The following is a 21,632-nucleotide window of genomic DNA, read 5'->3' on the forward strand; positions in this document are numbered from 1 at the left end:
CCTGTGCGTCCACTCCCTCTAGTTGCATTTTTATCTGACATATCTAACATTTATAGGGAGTTTAGGGAGCAGAGTAAGTGCTGGGGGCTTGAGGGCGGGGGGTGGGGGCAATATACAAAGGGGCTTAGAGTCTCTGTGTGTCCCTGCTTTCCTGACCTGTCTTTGGGCTGTCTCTAGTGGGTGCAGGCGCTGGATATATATTTGATAAGTTTGGGGCAGAATGCGACAGCAGCTGTCTATATAAATTGCCATTTGTTGTTGCGCATCTTTCTGGACAGTTTTTGTTCGGTCCTTTACTTGTAGGTGGACGACCTCCCTTCTCCAGCCCTCCTTTTCATTAAGGAATGACAGAGTGGTACTAAGAGCGTCCGCCGCCTAGCACGGTCTGGAGTGGCAACCTCTCCACCTCTCTTCTCGCTTTCCCATTCATTAGGACCCTTTCCAGCCTCTTTCCCCGGCAAAAATTGGCAAACGGTTCCTGCAGTTACAAAAGAAGGGGGGGAGCGGCCGGAGTCCCCAGCCTTTCGCCGCAGAGAGCTAAGAACATGCGTCCGGTCGTGGACCTTTTGTCCCCAGCCCCTTCCGCGGCTTGGCGGCGGAGGTGACGACCCCGACCCGCACCCGCCTAGGCAGCTGCCGCCCGCGCGCCCCTGCGGGCCAACCCCCCACCCCTTCCAGATTCCCGGCGCCCGCCCGTTCGCCGTGACGTGGCCGGCGGCGCGCGCATGCGCCGCGCAGCCCCGTTTCCTTTCCTGGGCCACCGCCTCCCGGCGGGCTGGAGTGGGCGGGGCCTATGGTTCGGGAAGCCGCGCGGCCGTAGCGGGAGGAGGGCGTGTGTGCGCGAGGCGGGTACGCGGGGCTGGCGAGCAGGTCGGCGGCTGAGCGGAGGAGGAGGAGCTGAAGGCGGCGGTCGCGGCTCCCGCCCGCACGGAGAGCCAGTCCCGCGAAGCCCCCTCCCACTCCCAGGCGGGCGGCGGCGGCGGGAGGAGGAGACGGAGGAGGGAGCGTCTCTGCCGCCGCCTCCTGGTCCCCAGCGCCGATCTGCCGCCGCCACCTCCCTCCGCGGCGATCCTCCCTCCATGGTCCTGCCGCGGGCCCCTCTGTAGCCGGAGCTGCCCCGCGCCGCACCGCGCCGTGCCGGAGCCAGCCTCAGCAGAGGGAGCGGTCGCGGCCTCGCGGCCCGCGCGGGCTGACGAGTGGAGAGCGCGGCGCCGCGCGGTCCCCGAGGAGCCGCACGCCGGGCAGCGCGGCCCGAGCAGCGCGAGGAGCAGCGGGCGGGCGGGCGGCGCCGGGCCCGGGCCGCCCTCGCTCCCGCGCCCCGGCCCCGCCGCCCGCGCCGGGGCGGTCGCCCGCAGAGGAAGGCGCCGCAGTCTCCGGCCTCGCAGCCCCGCTCGCTCGAGCGTCCTCAGCGCCGAGGGCTCGCGGGTCCTGAGGGGAGGAGGCGAGCAGGGGCCGGGCACTGAGCTCTTTGGCGCCCCCACCCCGGTTTTCGGAGCCCTCCACGCTGCGGCCGCTGCCCCCTCCGGACCATGGCCGACGACGACGTGCTCTTCGAGGATGTGTACGAGCTGTGCGAGGTGATCGGCAAGTGAGTCTTCACGCGAGGGAGCGGGAGTGTGGAGAAATGCAGTTCAGTGATGCCTGGGTCTTCCCGCACCCGCGCCCGCGCCGGGCCTGCCCCCTGCCCTCCCTCCCCTCCGCCTCCCTTGTCCTCCTCACCCAGGAGTATTTATAGACGTGTACCTGGACCTCCTGCCGGGCGGGGGTCTGGGGGTTTCTCAGCGATCCGTGGAGGCCAGCGAGCCGAGGTCAGCCACCCCGTGAGGCGTGGGGCCGGCTGAAATCTGCTGTCTGCATTTTATCTGACGGTTGCACAGGGACGTGGCAGAACCGATTTTATAGTTGCTTCCTGGGAGCAGTTGGGGTTATTGTTACCTTGCGTGTAGCACAGACCATTAACGAAAAGAGCAGCTTGCATTTCCTTTGCTTGCGTGGAGAGAGAGAGAAAGAACGTCCAGGGTTTTTAATTGTGGGGTGTGTGTCTATTGTGCAGGATATTAGATAGATGCCTTTGTGTTCATCCCATGCGCGGATTGGAGGGGGTCGTTTAAGACGGGGTGCGTTCAGTTTCAGCGAATTCCTCCCCTGGTATGGACGAACGTGGAAAGAGTTGGGGGTATCCGAATTTTTAATGCCTCGTTATGCAATGACTGTTAAATCAGTGTTCGAGGCTTCCTTCGACTGTTGTTGGGATGGTGGTTAGCGTGGTAGAGCCGTCTGCTTTGAGTCACCGGGCTGGTCTAGAATATAGAACTGACAGTCCAAATGCTCATCCTTTCATCTGCGTTGTATAATTACACTAGGGAAAAGCAGAGAATCAGATTAATCACAGTGCTGATTGAGAATTAAATCTGCAGTTCCTCATCTAATTGTCCATTCCTTAAATCTGTTTTGAATAGTTTCCTTTTCATTCTTGTCAAACAGTATTCCAAGTGCACAATCCTGCTAATTTGCTTGTGAAGGAAATGCTGGCGATCTGAAGTTGATTTCCTAGTTCAGTGTGTATTCTGTGGCTTTAGAAGTTGAGGAGATAAGATTTAAGAGCAATTTTTGCTTATTTATTGAGGATTTCTAGATAACTGCCATTGAAATATTTTACCTCTTTTTGGAAGCGGTGCTTTATTGTCTATTTTAAGGTCCGCAGTTTGGAAATGAAACCAAGACCTTAGAGCAGTTGGCTCGCTCTCTGTTAAGTTGTCTGCAGTACTGAATTTCAATTTGTTTAAGTGCTGATAACTCATTTTTTTCTTCCATGTTGAGGTATTTCAGTGTTGCCTCACATGGTGAAATTGTGGATGGAGCTTGCTGCACACTTTCCTCAGACCCAATTGATACAAGGACATGTTACTCCTTGCATCTATTGTTACATGACCAGCCTGTCTACTAGAAGAAGGATGTCCAAATGTGCCCTGACAAAGTGCTTGTGGAAGTGCTCTAGAGCACAGCTGTCCAAAAGATATATAATGCCAGCCCCATATGTAATTTTACATATGTAAATTTTACATATGTAAATTTTCTAATAGCCACATTAAAGAGATTAAAAACAAAGAGGTTCAATTAATTTTACTAAAATATTGTATTTAGCCCAATAGATCCAAACTATTATCATTTCAACATGTAATCAGTATAGAAATTATGGAGCTATTTTACATCCTTTCTTTCATCTTTGAAATCTGACGTGTATTTTACACTAACAACACGTCTCAATTCTGACACTAAGCTAAATTTTCATCGGAAATACTTGATCTGTATTTAGGTTTCATAAAATTTGCATTTGCAAAAGTAGATTCACATACCCAAGTTGTTCCAAACATCCCTAAAAGTTTTCTAGTTACTGAATCAAGTATCTCTTTCTAAATTTAAATTTGTTAATTAAAATTAAACAAAATTAAAAATTCAGTTCCTCAGTTGGACTAGCCACATTTTAAGTGCTCAGTAGCCATATGTGAATAGCACAGTTCTAGAGACAAATATGTCAAAACATCTCCTTGGTTTCTTCATTCTTAGCACCCACTGAAGGTAAATTAGGTGTTTCCCAAAAGCCCCCAAATGATTTTGTGTGTGTGGGGGAGTGAATGATGTTTGTTGTGTCTTGGTTGTATTTGATTTAAATGAGGCATAATTGGAATTGTGAAGTAATTGGAAATGTGACATTAAAAAATGTTAATTATATTGTGATGACGAAATATAGCCATCATTGAATCAATGTTAGTAACTCATTCTGATTCCTTAAGGTCTGGAAGAGTGATGATCTGATCTCTTTGGATATTGAAAAGAAGTGGTCAGCATCACATTAGCACCATGAGTATTCTGCTGAGTTATAATTGATAGAATATTTTCAGGAAACACCTCTCCTACAACTAAATTCATCTCTTCTCTTGCTTTGAAGCTGCATGAGGAGGGAGGGCAAGCTAATTTTGAGAGGATACGTATGCTATGGCTACCTTAACTACTATGAACGTGAAATCTCATTCATAGCCTACAAAATCTAACTTGGTCAGTGCCATTTATAATATGTCATTCCATGAAATAATGAATTCAAGGTAGCCTTCGTGATAAAGAATGTAATGATAGTGTTCCTCACCCTGTGTAAAGGTTGAAGGTTTCTCCAGTAAATTGTCTCAGCATATATTGATCTGAAAATTGAAATTCACTTGAGATTTTCTTGCAGAGACCTTGACAGCAGATGTTTAACTTACAATTTGTTCAGCTCTGGATTTAAACAGAAAGGCCTTGAAGATGTTCACTTGTACTGAATACCTTTTTGTTGATTTCTCTCCAAATTCTCTGGAATTATGATTTTCTTTTATACCAAATTAGTATCACAAGTTGTTTTTGACCCTTAGGTCTTAATAGGTTGAAATTTTCACTGAGGTACTTTAAAATGGATTTCACTTTTCAGGATCAGTTGACCACCCACTCATTCCACTACGTCACTACTTATCTACTCACTCATCCACTATCTTCAAGGGAATCATGAGCTTGATTCATTATGGATATTGGGAGGATGCTATATCTTTTAAAAAAAATTTAAGCTCTTTTCCTCTGTGTTTCTTATTTTTGAAAGTCTTACAAAAACTCTTCTGAATGCCTATTGTTTCCTTAACATTTTCCCATGTAACGTCTTTCAAGTGACTGAAACAAAACTCCAATGATGGGACCTTATCATAGTACCCAAACTTCTTATCTTAGCAAATGTGGCAATTACTAGAAAGGAAAGGTATTGTGCAAATACAAGTAATTGGCTAATTTTTATGTCATGATCATTTACTCTATCTTTTGCAAATTTATAGTTTTATAAGTGAATGTACCATCAGTAATATTACATGAAGGAAATTTTAAGATGATTCATCCAAATTAAAACATAGGAATGCCTACCTTCATGGTACAGCAGTTTTGTGAAAGAGAATAGCAAAACGCACACTATTTTCACCTTGTGTAGGCTGAATATTTGCCTGAGTGTTTAGTAACCTGTAACTTCTGATTTTCCTGCCTTGCTTGGTAGGACACAGACTAAAATTGGACTCATGCAGCATGACCCCATCTTTCTGCTCAAGGATGACATGCAAGTTTGAGGCATGCTGTATTTGCTTACACCTCAAGAGCGCTTATCATATTTAATTACAGTTACTTATTTATGGGTCTCTCCACCTAGCTAACAGGGAGCTTCTTGAGGGCAGGGAACATATGTTACACATCTTTCTCCGTTACTTAACACAGTGTCTGCATTGTTACAGTCGCTCATTAACTATGGAATGAATTGAGTAGTTTTAATAAAATCTCATTCAAAGGCAAAAAGCGTGTTTATCAACCTCAGAGCAATAATTGTCCCGAAAGGCTGTATTAGTTTAAGTAGTGGATCTCCACCTGGCTGCATATTAGAATCACCAGGGGAGCTTTTAAAAAAGACCAGTGCCGGGGCTGGCCCGGTGGTGCAGCGGTTAAGTGTGCATGTTCTGCTTCGGTGGCCCGGGGTTCGCCGGTTCGGATCCTGGGTGTGGACATGGCACTGCTTGGCAAGCTATGCTGTGGTAGGCATCCCACATATAAAGTAGAGGAAGATGGGCATGGATGTTAGCTCAGGGCCAGTCTTCCTCAGCGAAAAGAGGAGGATCGGCAGCAGTTAGTTCAGGGCTAATCTTCCTCAAAAAAGAAAAGAAAAGAAAAGACCAGTGCCAGGGCCCTGTGTCAAAGCAGTGAAATCATAATCTCTGGGAGTGGGTCCTGGTTAGTATTTTTTTTTCAAGCTCTGTAAGTGATTCTAATGTGGCAGCTATGACTGAGAATCATTGGTTTAAAACGTAAGTTATGTCTAATATTTTGGGACTGTCTTTTCAGAGGCTTACAGTTTTTAAAAGGTAGAATAAATGTTTTGGGGGAGGTATTGAAGCCAAAAGACCAAAACATGGATTTTATTTTCTCTACACTGTGTTTCTGAGCCTTGTTGTGTAAGAATTTTGTTTCAACCTGTGTTTGGCTTTGATTTTTGGGTCTTATAAGATTCGCATTGATTTATGGCACTCATTTGATGCTAACGCGGTGATTGTCTGATGTTTGGAACAACACAGAACAAGGATTACTTCAATAACAGTTGATGATGGCTGTCTACTATAATGACTTAATTTAATATCAAGAAACTTATCAGTTTAGTATGGATTGTGTTTACACATTCACTCTATTAAAAGAGTATGGTTAAGTTGCTTATATACTTTAAATACTGTACTGGAGATTCCAATAACGGCTGTTTGCCAGATAATTGAGTTAAGTGCAGCCTTTATGTAAATATTGGGTTAATAATATGTAAAATACATAATTTAGCATAGAGAAGAATTTAACTTTACTGATTTGTACTAATCACTATGGCTTTCACATATATTAATTAGCCCAGTGATTTCAGTTTCTAGTCCCACAGTTGGGAATGTTACCTCATGTTGGAACATCTTTCTGGGAATTTTAACTGGACATTGTAGGTAGGTTAGTTTTTAATGTTAGGAAAAGGTCAAGTGTGAGCCTGATGGAACGAAGAATTTTCCAGAAATGAGTAAATGTTCCATGCAAGAAGTGCTTGATCAGAATGACAGTCATGTAACAGAAGCAACACAAAAGGTAAAAGAAACATAGTCACCAGCTAACCTGCTGGTGGCCCAGAAAGATCCAAGCCCGTGGGGGTTAAACTGAGGTTCTGCAGTGGAAAAACCTGTTAAACGTGGGGTGTGGATTCCTATCTGCCACAGGCTTTATTGGGAGTAGGTAAGCCGTGTTGATTCCTGACTATGGAGTTTGATTCTCGGACCATTTTGGAGGGAACTGAGCTACTCAGTTGCCTTTCTGCATGTGCACAACCTTCTCCCAGTCTCTTCATGTCTGTTTTCTACAGTCTGATTTAGGACTTAGAGTTTGTGAAGTGTTATTTGCACCTTGTCTTCGTAAATACTTCCTGCGACTTCCTTACCTTCTGTATGTCCTTGACATAAACAGTTCATCCCCCTCCATTTTTCCCTTGTGTCTGCAACAGTTTCACCTGACAGACTATATCTCTAATGTCCCTTAAATTGTGTTCCTGGATAGTTCCTTTAAATTAAAAATTCTTTTGCCATCTCCCGTTGTAGCCCTACTCAATAAATTAAAGAAGCAAGTATACCTCACTTTTTGAGATTGTTCTTGAATTACTGCATTTTTGTAAATGTTTTCACATTTTGAATGTGGCAGAAGCACTGTTTAAGGGAACTTTGACATAAGATTGTTTATGAGTAAAAAAAAAATCTTTCATAACTTAATGCCTACTTTGTAAGGGAAATTGACATTTATGCCTTCTAATTTTAGGCATTTTACATATATTATCTCCTTTAATTGTACCCATTCTACTGAGAACACTGAGATTCAGAGGGGAGTAAGTAACTTACCTGAGATCATACATGGGATTCCAGCTGGTTCTAAAGTGCATTCATTTCATGCTGCATTGTTGATTCCAGTTGTGAAAATGCTGCACTGGGTTTCCTTAAAAGCACGTCTTCATTTTCAGAGTTTATTTACTGCAAATTTTAATTGTTTGACACACTAGTTAAATTTCTTACCTCTTCAGCAGAGGTTCCATACTACTATTCATTGTTTCATCTATTTTGTTTTTCTTTTTGTCTTTCTCTTTAATGAAATATCAGCGTTTGCCACCAAACTGATAAGTCTGTGCATTCTTTAGCAATGGAAATATAGAATCTTGGCCATCCATCCAAAATATGATTTGTTTTGGAACTTTCTCTATCCCTTTTACTCTCCAAGTTTTTCCTTCCAATTTCCCTGCCCCAACAGACAGAATAGTTGATTGATTACTCCTAACTTGCCAAACCAGAAGTAATGAGGTTGCAGAGAGAGGTGTTTGTTGGGAGTGGGGTGGGGTAGTTTCCACAGGGTAGTTATTCCTGTATCCTGTGAGAAAAATACTGAAATTGTTCTCTCTGTCTCTCCGAACTGTGTACAGGATCACAGCAGCGGAGTTGTGAGCATCTCAGCTGTTTGTCAGCACCACACATCTAAGTAATCAAGTGACTGAGTCGCTGCTGCAGAGCAGGTACCTAACCCCAGCCAACAAGGTGATGGGGTGTGCACTGCTCACATTTTTGGTTGTGCTTTTTAGTTGCAACTGACAGTGCAGATTCTAAGACCACCAAATATGGCTCTGGATTTATGTTACAGGGTTCAAGGTGCTATAGGACCAGCTCTCCTTTCTTTCTCTCCTGGGGCCACCCAGTATCTTGGTCTCCCCTCTTTCAACTCAGTACACTATAATTCCCCTGATGGCCATTGTGGTACTTTGGTATGATTGGTTGCAGAGTCCAAGTCAGTATAGGCAGAGTCTCTCTTTGGCTGTCTACACTGGGAAGATTTCATTTCTGAAGCTAGTTTGACTTAAAAGAAGTTAATGTGTATTTCCAATTTTGAGATTTAATAATTTTCTACTGCTTTCTCTTCATTAATTCGTTTTTATAAAATTAATTTAAAACTATAGATGGTACAAGGGTAACTAGCGAGTCTCTCTCCATTCTCCCACCATCCAAGACCTCATTCTCCAGAGGTAGCCATTGTCTAGTTCTTGTATATCTTTCTGGAAGTTTTTTGTTTGAAAGACAGAAAAGGATCATATTTGTACACAATAGTGAAATATTCATTTTCCATTGAAAAATAGTATATCTGATGACCTTTCTGTATCCATCTATGTGTCTGTCTTAACTCTGTCTCTTCTTAGACTGCTGCCCAGTATTCCATGGTGTAGATTGGTACTTTGGCTTTGAATTGAGTGAAGGCCATTTCTAAGTGTACATTGCTGGAAATGCCTGACAGGAGTTTGAGTGAGACATCTGGAATGACAGTGAAGATTTGGGAATCATCTGGGGAAGTGAAACTATGAGTGAATGAGTTTTGGGGGGTTGACTGAGCTGGGGGATTGTGGCTTGGAGTGTAACTCACAGAGTTAGAAGAATTACAGTAGCCGGACATCACAGAAGTTTCACAAAGGGGAGGATCAGTAGTGTAAAATGGCAACACACTCTGATTGAGGACCCAGAAAGGCTCGTCTATACCAGAAAGTCAATTTACATGAATATAATGTTTAATATTCAGTTCATGGTGTGACTGAAAAGCAAGGTGCTGGGTTCATTTCTGTGGATGTTGGTAATATACTATCTCTCTGTGAATCTTTCTCATCACCATCATATTTAGGGTAAAAAAAGGAGTAGATTTCTTTTTCACTATAGCTGTGTTTTGCAAATTCTCATGGCTGGCTTCTAGGCAAACCATTTGGTTTTCCTAAGATTAGGTCTTTTTGATTCCTGAGCTTGGTGCATAATTTTCAATTAAATGGAAGCCTGTAATGAAATGACAAAGTAAATTTTGGATACTATAAATTTACTTTGAGTTCTTGATATTTGTCAAACCAGTGTTATTTTCTTAAATCCTTTCCCCCTGTAGGGAACTGAATTCTTCCTTGCCTCAAGGTTTTTGGTTCCAGTTGATGAGTGTAGTACTCTCCTCCCCTTTCACATTGCTCTTCCCCCCAAACCCCAACTAAATTTGATAATTTGCTTTTTTTAGTTGTCCTCATCCATTCACAATAAGAAATTATTACTTTATTGCACTTAAGCCAATTTTTTTGTATCTAAGTGCACATTATTTCATTTCAGCATCTTGTGTTCTATTACTGGGCTGTTGCATTCTTTTTTTTTCAATCTTTTTTATTTCTGTTAATACACTTTTTTTGCTGTTACCATTGTTTCAAATATTTGAATCATTTACAGATAGGAATGATGATTGTTCTCTCTCTCAGTGTAGTTTAATAATATCCAAATATACTATCTTGAGTCTGTATTTCAGGCTTTTAATTTTAACCCTGAGTTTAGAGTATTTGAGTGTATTTAGATCTAGGATGGAAGTATTACTGTTTAACCATATGCAGATTTTAATGTTTTATTAAAACACTTGAAGTTATTAATTCAGTTACAGAGGTCTCTAGCCCTGCTAAAATGTACAGATTACCATTATACCCCTGCTATTTTATAGAATCTAATTCGTGTTTTTAGGAAACATCATGGATTTTTGACCTTTCTGCTTACCCTTTATATGTCCTTCCCCCCAAACATATGGATCAACATTGCTTTGTAGCTTGTAAGGCAGCCCCCTAAGATCTGATCTGATAACCTTTGGGCACAGGGTAGCCATTTTCTCCTTATTTATAGAAGGAATGATAGCTGCTTCGCAAGCCATTTGCATGGATTAGTGATTGTAAAGTGCAGCATAAGTATTTTTTATTTCCAGAATGTCTCTGAGATACTCAAATTACTTTTGGCAGCTATGTAGATAAGTTTCAACAATTTCTAAATGTGCACTTTCTCAGTGCTAAACACAGGCTCTATTACATAAATAATATGGTGAAGTGAACATTCTTTTCTACCACATGCGTAAAATTGTTAGTGGTGCTAACATTTATTCCTTTGTTCATTTATGCATTCATTTCTAGCTGTGTGGCCCTGGGCAAGTTACTTAATCTCTCGGAGCCTCATTTCTTTATCTGTAAAATAAGAGTGATTGTATATACCTTGCAGAGTTGTGAGGATTGAATAACAAGATCTATGTAAAATGTCTAAAGGTGGTTGTTGTTATTTTAATTGCCACTATCATTATCACTCACCAAATACTTGCGTTCTCTGGCCTCAAGGAGCTCTCTGTCAACGGGAGAAGTTGACAAATAGTTCAGATCTAATCCAACTAGACCATAAGGCCTGTTAAGGCCAGGGTCACGTCTGACTTGTTCGCCTAGTATCCTCAGCAGAACTCGGTAACTGACGTGTAAGTACTCAGTTAGGAGTTGTTGAAGGAGTGAGAGTGTTAAGTGAGCAATCCAGAGACTGTGACCACTGAGTAGAAGGAAGTTGAGGACATCTTTACAGAGGAGGTGAGGCTCAAATGATTGGTTGGTCTTCTTGATAACTCATTTAATTATTTTAGGCGTGTTTGCTCATTTGGAAAAAGGAGTAGAGGAATACAGGTAGGGAAAATTAAAGAAATCTTAAGAAAATTCTTAAAAATGTGTATCCTGTTTTTTTAAATTAATAAACCTTATTCTTTTAGAGCAGTTTTAGATTCACAGCTCCTATTTTAGTTTTAGTGACCCAGGTAACATAAGAAATTCAGACAATAAGTATAAAGCTACAGTTTTCAGGGACAACTTGAGGAATTTTTTTCCTTGGTTCTCAAATTCTGTGGTTTGAGTGCTCATTATATGCTGGACATGGTGTTAATTCTTAATATTTTTGTAACGGAACTTGGGCCACAACACTTCCCTTTGAGTCAGTCATCCTACTTCTCATCTTACAGTTGAGGAAACTGAGGAAGAGGGAGATTAGTAACTTGCCCCCGGCTAAGTGGCAGTAACAAGTGGCAGCACGGGGATTCTCACCTGGGTAAATGTGACCCATCTAAGCGCCTGCTCTTCCGTACTGTTTTACTTGTCATTTAGTATGAGCAGAGACTGTCTTTTAAGGAGTATTCCTAAATATAAGACTCTAATATTCTGCTTTTGGATGTTTTAACAGATTAATAGAATGCCTTTTTTTTTGGTAACAGCTTCATTGAGATATAATTCACTCATTTAAAGTGTACAATTCAATGGTTTTTAGTATATTCACAGAGTTGTCCAACCGTCACCACAATAAATTTTCAAACATTTTCATCACCTCAAACAGAAACCTTGTATACTTCACCTCTCACCCCTCTATCGCTCCCGAGCCCTGGGAGCGACTCCTGTACTTTCTGTCTCTACAGACGTGCCTATTCTGGACATTTCAAATAAATGGAATCATACAGTATGTGGTATTTTGTGACTGGCTGCTTTCTCTAAGCATAATAGTTTCAAGGTTCATCCTCGTTGTAGATATATTAATACTTCATTCCATTTTAAGGCCCAATCATATTTCATTGTGTGGATATACCATATTTGTTGATCTATTCATCAATTGATGGGCCATTTGGGTGGTTTTCACCTTCTGGCTATTGTAAATAATCCTACGATGGACGTTCATTTACAAGTTTTTGGGTGGACTTATGTTTTGGTATTTCTCTTGGGTATATACCTAGAAGGGGAATTGCTGGGTCAAATGGTAACTCTTTTTAACTTTTTGAGTTATGCTAGACTGTTTTCCAAAGTGGCTGTACCGTTTTATGTTCCCATCAGCAATGTGTGAGGGTTAGAATGCTTCTTAATCAGGTGAGTACTATCAGAGTTTGCCTATAGAGTCTGTTCAACACACTGTGACAGAAAGCAATTTTGTGGGTTGTTGGTCAGCCTTTTACCTCATGGACATATTCATACTGATTTTCAACAATTTTAGATATTGTAGACCAAGGGCTGGCAAACCATCTGTAAACTACCAGATAGTAAATATTTTAGGCTTTGTGAGCCATACAGCGTTTGTCATGGCTACTCAACTCTGCCATTGCAGCCTGAAGACAGCCATATGAAAACAAATAAGTATGGCTGTATTCCAATAAAACTTTATTTACAAAAATAGGTGGTGGGCTAGATTTGGCCCTTGGGCTGTAGTTTGCTGATCCTGGTGTAGATTAAAAATGAAACTAGAGCTTATTGTCCAGTTCCCGTTCTTGTCTACCCTCAAGGTTGGATGTTCTTTCAGTGGTCTGAGTAGCCCCATGGTGGGTAGGTTCTTTCTGCAAAATGTAAAGCTATTAAGACTGGTTCACTGAACTTTTTTCAGTGTTAAGTGGGGGAAATCCTACCCATTTAGTCTTTTTTTTCTTTTACTGCTTTTGGATTCTCTTTCTGATCCTAGGTTAAAGGGAAGAAACCCACAAAATTCTTTTAAGATTGTCTGACTGGAGGCAATATAAATGTGGAGTTCTTGAAAAAACTTATTTCCTTCATTCTTGAATATTGCCTGTACAATGGATGAAAATAGAGCTGAGAACATACTAGAAATTATCAGAAATGGAAGATTATTTAAAATAGCTTTAATAAAGTTGGGGGGGAAATCACTTGCTAAATCTTCATCCATAATTAGAGAGTTGTGATGTGCCAACTGTGTTTATTTTATGGTTTCACCAAGAACCCTTGATAGAGTCATTCTTTGGGATTAGAGTGTGTGTGTGATGTAAATAAAACTTCAAATTCTATTTTGTGTCTGAAATCCATTTTACTCAATGTATTTCGTGGTAGTACACATATACTGTTTAGAGTGTTTTGTGGCTTTTAAAAAAACTGTCATTGCATCTTATGGTCATAGGAAAGATAGTATTATTTGAGCTTATAGATTTTTATAATTTGTTTGCAAGACTGTTCTAAATTCTAATTTTGCAGTGTTGTGGAAAGCTCCTAAGGTTATGTTAAAAGATGGAATTTTTTTTTTTAAAGATTTTATTTTTTCCTTTTTCTCCCAAAGCCCCCCGGTACATAGTTGTATATTCTTCGTTGTGGGTCCTTCTAGTTGTGGCATGTGGGACGCTGCCTCAGCGTGGTTTGCTGAGCAGTGCCATGTCCACGCCCAGGATTCGAACCAACGAAACACTGGGCCGCCTGCAGTGGAGCGCGCGAACTTAACCACTCGGCCACGGGGCCGGCCCCTAAAAGACGGAATTTTGTATCACAGCTTTTATCTTTGCATTTGGGCATTTGACAGATGAATTAGTTGTTCATAGTGTGAAATTTCTTCAGAACAGAGACAAGGAAAATCTCAGAGTATATCTTTAGGAAGCAGCCATATACAGGATTTATGAATATTACACTGTTCTTTTATGTAACTCCCCCAAATTTTATTATGGCAGCAGTGTCCACATCTTAACAGCAAGAAAAATGAGGTGGAAAGATCCTAAAGTTGTAGTCTCTGATACAATTGGGTACTGAATCTAAATAACCTAAATTTACAGAACACATTTCATCTACTAGGTCACATTGTCAGGTGGAAGAATGATCATGTTGGAATCTATTTAGACCACTTACTTCGATGAAATACTTCTTAGGTTGGCTTCAGAGGACAGTAAAAGGCATCTCCTCCTAAGATAATCCTTGGGTAGTGTTATTTCAAAATTTTATTTTTTTCCTTTTTTTCTCCCCAAAGCTCCCCAGTACATAGCTGTATATTCTTAGTTGTGGGCCCTTCCAGTTGTGGCATGTGGGACGCCGCCTCAGTGTGGCCTGATGAGCGGTGCCATGTCCGCGCCTACTACTCGAACCAATGAAACACTGGGCCGCCTGCAGTGGAGCGCGCGAACTTAACCACTCGGCCACGGGGCCAGCCCCGGGTAGTGTTATTTATGTTGCATTATTTAGGTTAGAAATTTTTGCTGAATTCCATTTGAGCCATTAGTTCAAAAGCAGAATAGTCAGCCTTTATTTATATAGAATCTTTACTGGTCTTCTTAGGCTTGCTATCATCTTAACTGGGTTTTTGTCCCAGCAGTAATATATGGCATTGAATTTGAGATTATTTTTTTAATAAATAATTTTTCGTTAGTCACTTGTAAAAATAATTATGTACTTATAAAACAAACAAGTAGGAGTTTTCACTGAGGACTTTAATTATATTTCATATAAATTAAAAAAATTGTTACTGGAGTATTCAGATCACAGGTTAGAGTGAGAATGTAATTATCTCACATTATAATCAACATATATAATACTTTCAAAGCTAATAAGGATGGAAAAAACCTCTACTGACCATACATATTGTAGGTTATGCTTCTTTCGTCTTTCTTTTTTTAAACATTTCCCTCTCATAATGGATGGGAAAATGATTTGGGTAAATATCTATTCAGATGAATAGACTTTCATTATCATCATTTCAGAAAGAGCCTGGGAATCTGGAGAGGGAGATTCTAGGCCTGCTGCTCTACTTTTTGGATTATCTCCATTAATAGTGTTTCTCCCATTGCTGAGTGCTTCTATTGTACTGCTGGAAGGGATCACCACACTTCCATAATCTATGACCCACTTGCACTAAAGGTCGAGTGTGTTTTAAATTGCCGTCTGATTAAAGTTCAGGCTTCTTGGTTAGACTTGCCAGGGTGGCTTCAGAACTAGGTCCACAAATATGAAATACAGACTTGAAGATCTTATTTCACCATAAAGGCACACTCATAGACATAGTCCTGAACAGATATTGTATAAGTTGGATTTGATAAATGCAGTTTAAAACTTACTGGGAAAAACAGTATTTTAAAGAAACGTTTTTGTGATTGTGTCAGATCATCACTTGGTTTGTTTTCTTCAGTTTCTTCATCCTGTAAAACAAGGATAGAAAAGGCTACGTTGTCTACCTCTTGGAATTCTTATGAACATAAAATGACATAATTCGGGGCCGGCCCTGTGGCCGAGTGGTTAAGTTTGCATGCTCCACTGCAGGCGGCCCAGTGTTTCGTCAGTTCGAATCCTGGGCGCGGACATGGCACCGCTCATCAGGCCACGCTGAGGCGGCATCCCACATGCCACAACTAGAAGGACCCACAAGTAAGAATATACAACTATGTACCAGGGGGCTTTGGGGAGAAAAAGGAAAAAAATAAAATCTTTTAAAAAAATGACATAATTCTTCAAAAGTCTTAAATTATCTTACATATATTTATTTTGATTTTATTGAAATGAGTCACTTGTAATTAGAAATGGGCTTTGTTGAATTTTCTTTCGTTTTGCAAGGATCTTTAAAACTGAGTCAATTCTGTGTTTGATTTCTAGAGCTTAATGCTTCTCAGCTCTTTATAGGACTTGGACCATGTCAGGTGAAAATGTTGAATAAAGAGATTTGAGGATGAATTATGTGTATTTTACTGACGGGGCGATGTTTAAACTGAAGTCAAAGCAAAGAAAAAATCCTTTTTCCTCTTGCTTCTCTTTAAATTATCTCATTTTATTTGAGCTTTGAAGTTTGGAACTTACTACAGGTGACAAATTTTTTTTCTTGAGGAAGATTAGCCCTGAGCTAATATCCTCTGCCAATCCTCCTCCTTTTGCTGAGGAAAACTGGCCCTGAGCTAACATCTGTGCCCATCTCCCTCCACTTTATATTTGGGACACCTGCCACAGCATGCCTTGACAGCAGTGCATGGGTCTGCGCCTGGGATCCGAACCAGCAAACCCAGGGCCGCCAAAGCAGAGGACAAATTTTTGTGGCCAACCAGTTGTGAACTTTGGCAGTTACTTAAAATGTTGAACTTCCTGTTTAGTAGTAATGTCTGGGGCAGTGGTTCTCAAAGTATGGACCTCATCCTGACCAGTAGCCGCAGTATCATCTGCGAACTTGTTAGAAATGCAGATTCTTGGGCCCCACCCCAGGCCTACAGATCAGAAGCTCTGGGGATGGGGCCCAGAAATCTCTGTTTCAGTAGCTCTCCAAGGGATCCTGAGGCACACTAAAGTTAGAGAACCACTGATTTAGAACTCTAGATCAGGGCTTAGTAAACTCTGGCCCATGGGCCAAATCAGCCCGCTGTTTTTATAAATAAAGTTCTTTTGGAATATAGCCATGGTCATTTATTTAAATATTGTCTATGGCTGCTTTCACACTACAAGGGCAGGGTTGAGTAGTTGCAGCAGAGACCATATGGCCCACAAAGCCTAAAATATTTATTTTATGGCCCTTTATACAAAAAAGTTTGCTGGTCCCTGCTCGAGTTGAAACCTTGGTACTGTGTTTTTACCCATAATACTAAACTGCAAATATCTGAAATCAGTAGGTAAACACATTTTTCTTTAGCCTTTACACCTAACTCTCTTATTTCTGCAAACCCGTTCTTCTCTCTGATATCAAAGTATTATTCAGTGACTAGAGACTTGTGAGTGAGAATAATATACTACCGTGCCTTGTCCTGTTTCGTAATAGTGGTAGCATGTTTAATAATTCTGCAACATTTCGTCACTGATTCTACACTGGTGTGTCCTTGGTTTTTCTGTACTCTAGTTTAACGTAACTTAATTATCTATTATGGTCTTCATTTCTCCCAATTCTTACTGCCTTTTTACTTCCTCAGGAGAAAGCCCACCTTGTGACCGCTAAGTTTAGGAATTTGTCGGAGCTGGTTGGTGTACTCTAAGCCATTGAAATAGTACCACCCCATCTGGAAAATTTTCGTCCTTGGTCTGGAGTGCTGTAGTCACTTGTACTTCATGAGGATGTTTGTGAACACATAGATACTATGGGCAATCTTAGACTGTTTACTGGACAAGTTTTCATTAGCCTTTCCTTAACCAAGGATGGCTATTTCTATTCTTAGCTGGAATATCATAATGCATTCTTGATATTCTTTTGTACTTGCTTTCAGTCTTTAAAGTGATTGTTGGTCAGTGACATATAAGATACAAGAACTGAATTTTCACATTGTTCTTATTGATGCACGTAGAATCTTTCTCTCTACCCACACCGCTGAAGGAAGTGTAATAGTTCTCGAAAAACAGGCCTTCTCGCGGTCTCCATTAGCTCTAGTAGCAAGATCAGGCAAAAGTGTTGTTTTTGCAGCAGTGATTCCATGGTTGTACATGACTGATGTTTTGAGTTAAGAAATATAACTTGGCCAAATGATACTGAACTATGTTACTGGTGAGTTTGTTTGGTCCTTGATTTCTTTCAGTACATTTGGGTTGAATGCCGGTTAAGACACAGGAAGTAGTGAGCTCGAAACTGGAAATGATTGAGTTAGACCTTTCATTTAGGCTTTCCCAATCAACTTAATTCATACCTTTTACCCTGCTTACTCATCCCAGAGGTGAGGTACAGAGAGAGAGGGTCAGGCAAAGGCCAGCCCTCAGAGTGTGGCTACTTAAGTCTATTGCCAAAAGCAACCCATCTGTAGGAGAATTTGAACTTTACTGTTTTGTACAATACAGTGTGGAAATGCAGTGTTTTTAAAATTAAATAGTTATTTATAGCAATGAATAAAATATGAACTCTTTAAAAGAGAGCGCTGTTCTGTAGCCTCATTGTCCCAGTCGGCACAATAGCCACCCACACGAATCATCTGAACAACCTCATCGTTTCTGTTTCATCCACCTGAAATGGGGGTCAGGAGTGGGTGGTGAGGAGAGCTTGGGAAATCACGCCTCGCTTTAGGCAAGAAAAATGCCCTGGTGACTCTTGCTGTGTCGTCCTCCCCTCGCGTGCCTGGGAGTCTGGGACAGCCCTGCAGATCTGGAGGTAAGCTTTAATCATGCTCTCCATTCCTTGGCAGCTGGCTGCCACTGCCCTAGAAGCAACTGCTGTGCACGAGTCCTGCCAAATCTGTGGATTTTGAGCCATTTTAAAAGCTATAATGTTCAGACTCAGAATTTCTTAGTAGGCAGAGAGTGTCATTTAAGGGTACTTATGCTGCAGGGATGAGGTTCATTATGAAGTAGACACTGCAATGAGACCTCCATGTGACATAAACTTGTTGGAGCTTGTGTACTTTTAAAACCATGTATTCCTTTAATATATATTTTAAGCTTCATTAGGTCAGGATTCATGGCTGTCATAGTCATTGCTATATCTCTACACCTAGGACAGCAAATGGCACATAGTCGATGTTCGTTATATAGTTGTTGAACCAATTCAAAGGGGAGGAAGTAGCTGAACATGGTAGAAAAGATAAAATCTGGCCCATAGTGCAGAATCAGGAGTTCATATTTGCATTTCCTGCTAATATTTTGCTGCCTCAAAAACCATCTAATTCTCCTAATGTCCCTTTGAGACAGGTTAGTAGATACAGAATTGTACAGTATATGCTGAACATAATGGTGAATCCTAACACTTAGCTTCCCTAGTTGAGATCTGTAAGATCATTGATGTGATTAAATTAGATGAAGAAAAGAAGTTTCTAAGGCTGAAATGGAATGGAGAATTTTATAGTGAGTAAAATTACTAATACTTGCTTACCTGATCTGTCCAAAACTGCTTCCTCATTTGTAAGATGGAGACAATAGAATCTACCGGATAGGGTTGCTTATAAGGATTAAATGAGAAAGTGGGTATAAAGCACAGTTCCCGGTACTTTGCAAGTGCCCAATAAACACAAGTTGTTCTCATCATCAACAGTAAGGTTTAAGAGCTTTATAAGTGCCAGGCTCTGTGCCAAGTGCCTCCTCCTTCCAGGTGTTGCACCAATTTCCCTTTCCTCTCTCCCTGCTGCCTCACTCCTCGTTCCCTCTGGGGCGAGTCATGATGCTGGGCTTGACCTTCAGTCACCTAGCCAGTCCCACCTGACCTTGAGCAAAGGTAAGGGACTAGACACTAAATCTTGCCATCTGCCTAATACTGTAGCCAGTAGCCAGACATGGCTATTTAAAGTCAATTAAAACTAGATAAAATTTAAAATGCATTGAATAGAGATTTTTTCCAAAGAAGATTTAAATGGTAAATAAACACATGAAAAGGTGCTCAGCATCGTTAGTCATTCGGGAAGTGCAAATCAAAATCGCATGAAATACCACTTCACACCCACTAGGACGGCTGTAATAAAAAAGATGGACAGTAACAAGTGTTAGCAAGGACATGGAGAAATTGGATCTCTCATACATTGCTGGTGAGAATATAAATGGTGCAGCCACTGTGGAAAACACTCTTGCCGTTCCTTAAAAAGTTATAGTTTCCATACAACCCAGCAATTCTACTCCTAGGTATATACCCGAGAGATTTGAAACACGTGTTCACACAAAAACTTGTATATCAGTGTTCATAGCAGCAGCATTCACAATAGCCCAAATGTGGAAACAGTCCAAATGTCCACCGACTGATGATTAGATAAACAAAATGTGGCAGTTGTACACAATGGAATATTATTCAGCCATAAAAGAAATGAGGTACTGATATATACTACTTATAAGGATGAATTTCAAGAACATTATGCCAAGTGAAAGAAGCTAGACACAAAAGACTATGTATTATATGATTCCATTTATAAAATGTCCAGAATAGGCAAATCTATTGACAGAAACTAGATTCGTGGTTGCCAGGGGCTGGAGGGAAGGGAGGATGGGGAGTGACTGCTAATGGGTATGGGGTTTCTTTCTGAGATTGTTAAAATGTTCTGGAATTAGATAGTGCTTACTGATCGAGACACATATTTGTAAATATATGAAAGAACACCGTATACTTGAAGAGGGTGAACTTTATGGTGTATGAATTACATCTCAATGAAGATGTTGTTTTTAAAAATTCAGTTCCTTGTTGGCATCAGCCACATTTCAAGTACTCAATAGCGACATGTGGATGGATAGTGGCTACAGAGAGGGTGGTGCAGACTGTGGGAACATTTCCATCACCACAGAAAGTTCTATTAGACAGTGATGACCTAGAGGAACTGAGTTTCTCAGTGGGACCAAAAAGAAAAGAAAAAACAGTCTAAAAGTCACAGAATGGAAGACGGATTATGTGATTATGCTTTGGAGAAATGTTACTTTTGGGTAATTTTACTCTTTGTTGCCTTCTGACTGTTCCACTGGGAAACCCCCAAATTATTTTCATTTAATTTTCAAAATAAACCCATGAGGTGTAGGTGCTATTATTCTTGCATTTTACAAATGAATGAATTGTGGCTTTACTGAGTTTTAAGAGATTTGCATAGCTAGTGAGGGCAGAGCCAAGTTTCTAACCTAAGTTGTATTACTGCAAAGGTACTTCACGTCTGTTATATTGTTTCCTCTTTTTATGGGTATTTGGTTTTCTTGCCATCCCTTCTCCACTCCCACTTTGTTGCTAGCCCAAGAGAGCTATTTACAGTACCCTAAAAGCACAGTGCTTTTTGTGCTTTAGCAGAAGCTGTTCTGTTAGCCAAGCCCCGTCCTCCTCCTGCCCTCTCCCAGCACTAGTGTGTACATGTGCCCCACTTACCTGAAAGCACAGCTCAAATATCCCTTCCTTTGTGAAGCTATCCTATACCCTTCCAGGCTTCACAGCCTTTTTTCTGTGCTATTTCTGTAGTTAATTTCTAAATATTCCCAAAGTTAAGAAGGATTTATCTACTAAGGAGACAGTTGTGTCAAGTAGTTTGGGGGGCTGTGGTCTCAGCTGGTCAAGGTTGCGTAATGGATTGTTGGTTGTGACACATTGAGCCCTATTTATAGCTGCTGGTTTGGTGACTCTAACAAGGAAGTGGTCTTCTCATCCAGGCCCTTGGATTCAATGTATACATTACCTCCGCCTCTCTACTCACAAAGGTCTGCAGTCTCCATCCTCACTGCTACAACACTTGACAGAACTTTGCCTCTTAATATAGGTTTCTGCTTCGGCTCTTTGAACGAGGTAAAATGCTGCCATGTTTTCATACTTTTCTATCCACAAAACTCTTGATGCTAAAAAAGATATCTCATTGAGTTCTGGAGTTCTTTCATGGCTTTGTCTGATTCTTAGGTCACCTTGTTCTAACTTTATGGTAACACCAGTTTACTCTCTGGTTTTGGTAGAGCATATCCTCCAGGAGCTTCTAGAGAAAGGGTAAATGGGAAGTAAATTTCGAGACTATGTGCAGTATGCTGAATAACTACATCCTAATTCCCAGAACCTGTGAATATATTACCTCACGTAGTGAAAGAGTCTTTGTAGGTGTCAAGT

General features: G+C 41.1%; 1 protein-coding gene across 18 annotated transcripts in view; it reads left to right on the plus strand.

Annotated features, from left to right (window-relative positions):
• The first annotated feature begins 1,385 nt into the window (after positions 1-1,385).
• Positions 1,386-21,632, plus strand: part of CASK (calcium/calmodulin dependent serine protein kinase) — a 362,261-nt gene continuing 342,014 nt past the window's right edge. For all 18 annotated transcript variants that reach the window (XM_070502071.1, XM_070502072.1, XM_070502077.1 and 15 more), the window contains exon 1: positions 1,386-1,588. In XM_070502071.1, coding sequence (XP_070358172.1) covers positions 1,530-1,588 — 59 coding nt within the window. In that variant the 5' untranslated portion in view covers positions 1,386-1,529. The remainder of the gene's footprint in view (positions 1,589-21,632) is intronic.

The sequence above is a fragment of the Equus asinus genome, chromosome X (genome assembly GCF_041296235.1).
Source record: "Equus asinus isolate D_3611 breed Donkey chromosome X, EquAss-T2T_v2, whole genome shotgun sequence".
Lineage (NCBI taxonomy): Eukaryota > Metazoa > Chordata > Mammalia > Perissodactyla > Equidae > Equus > Equus asinus.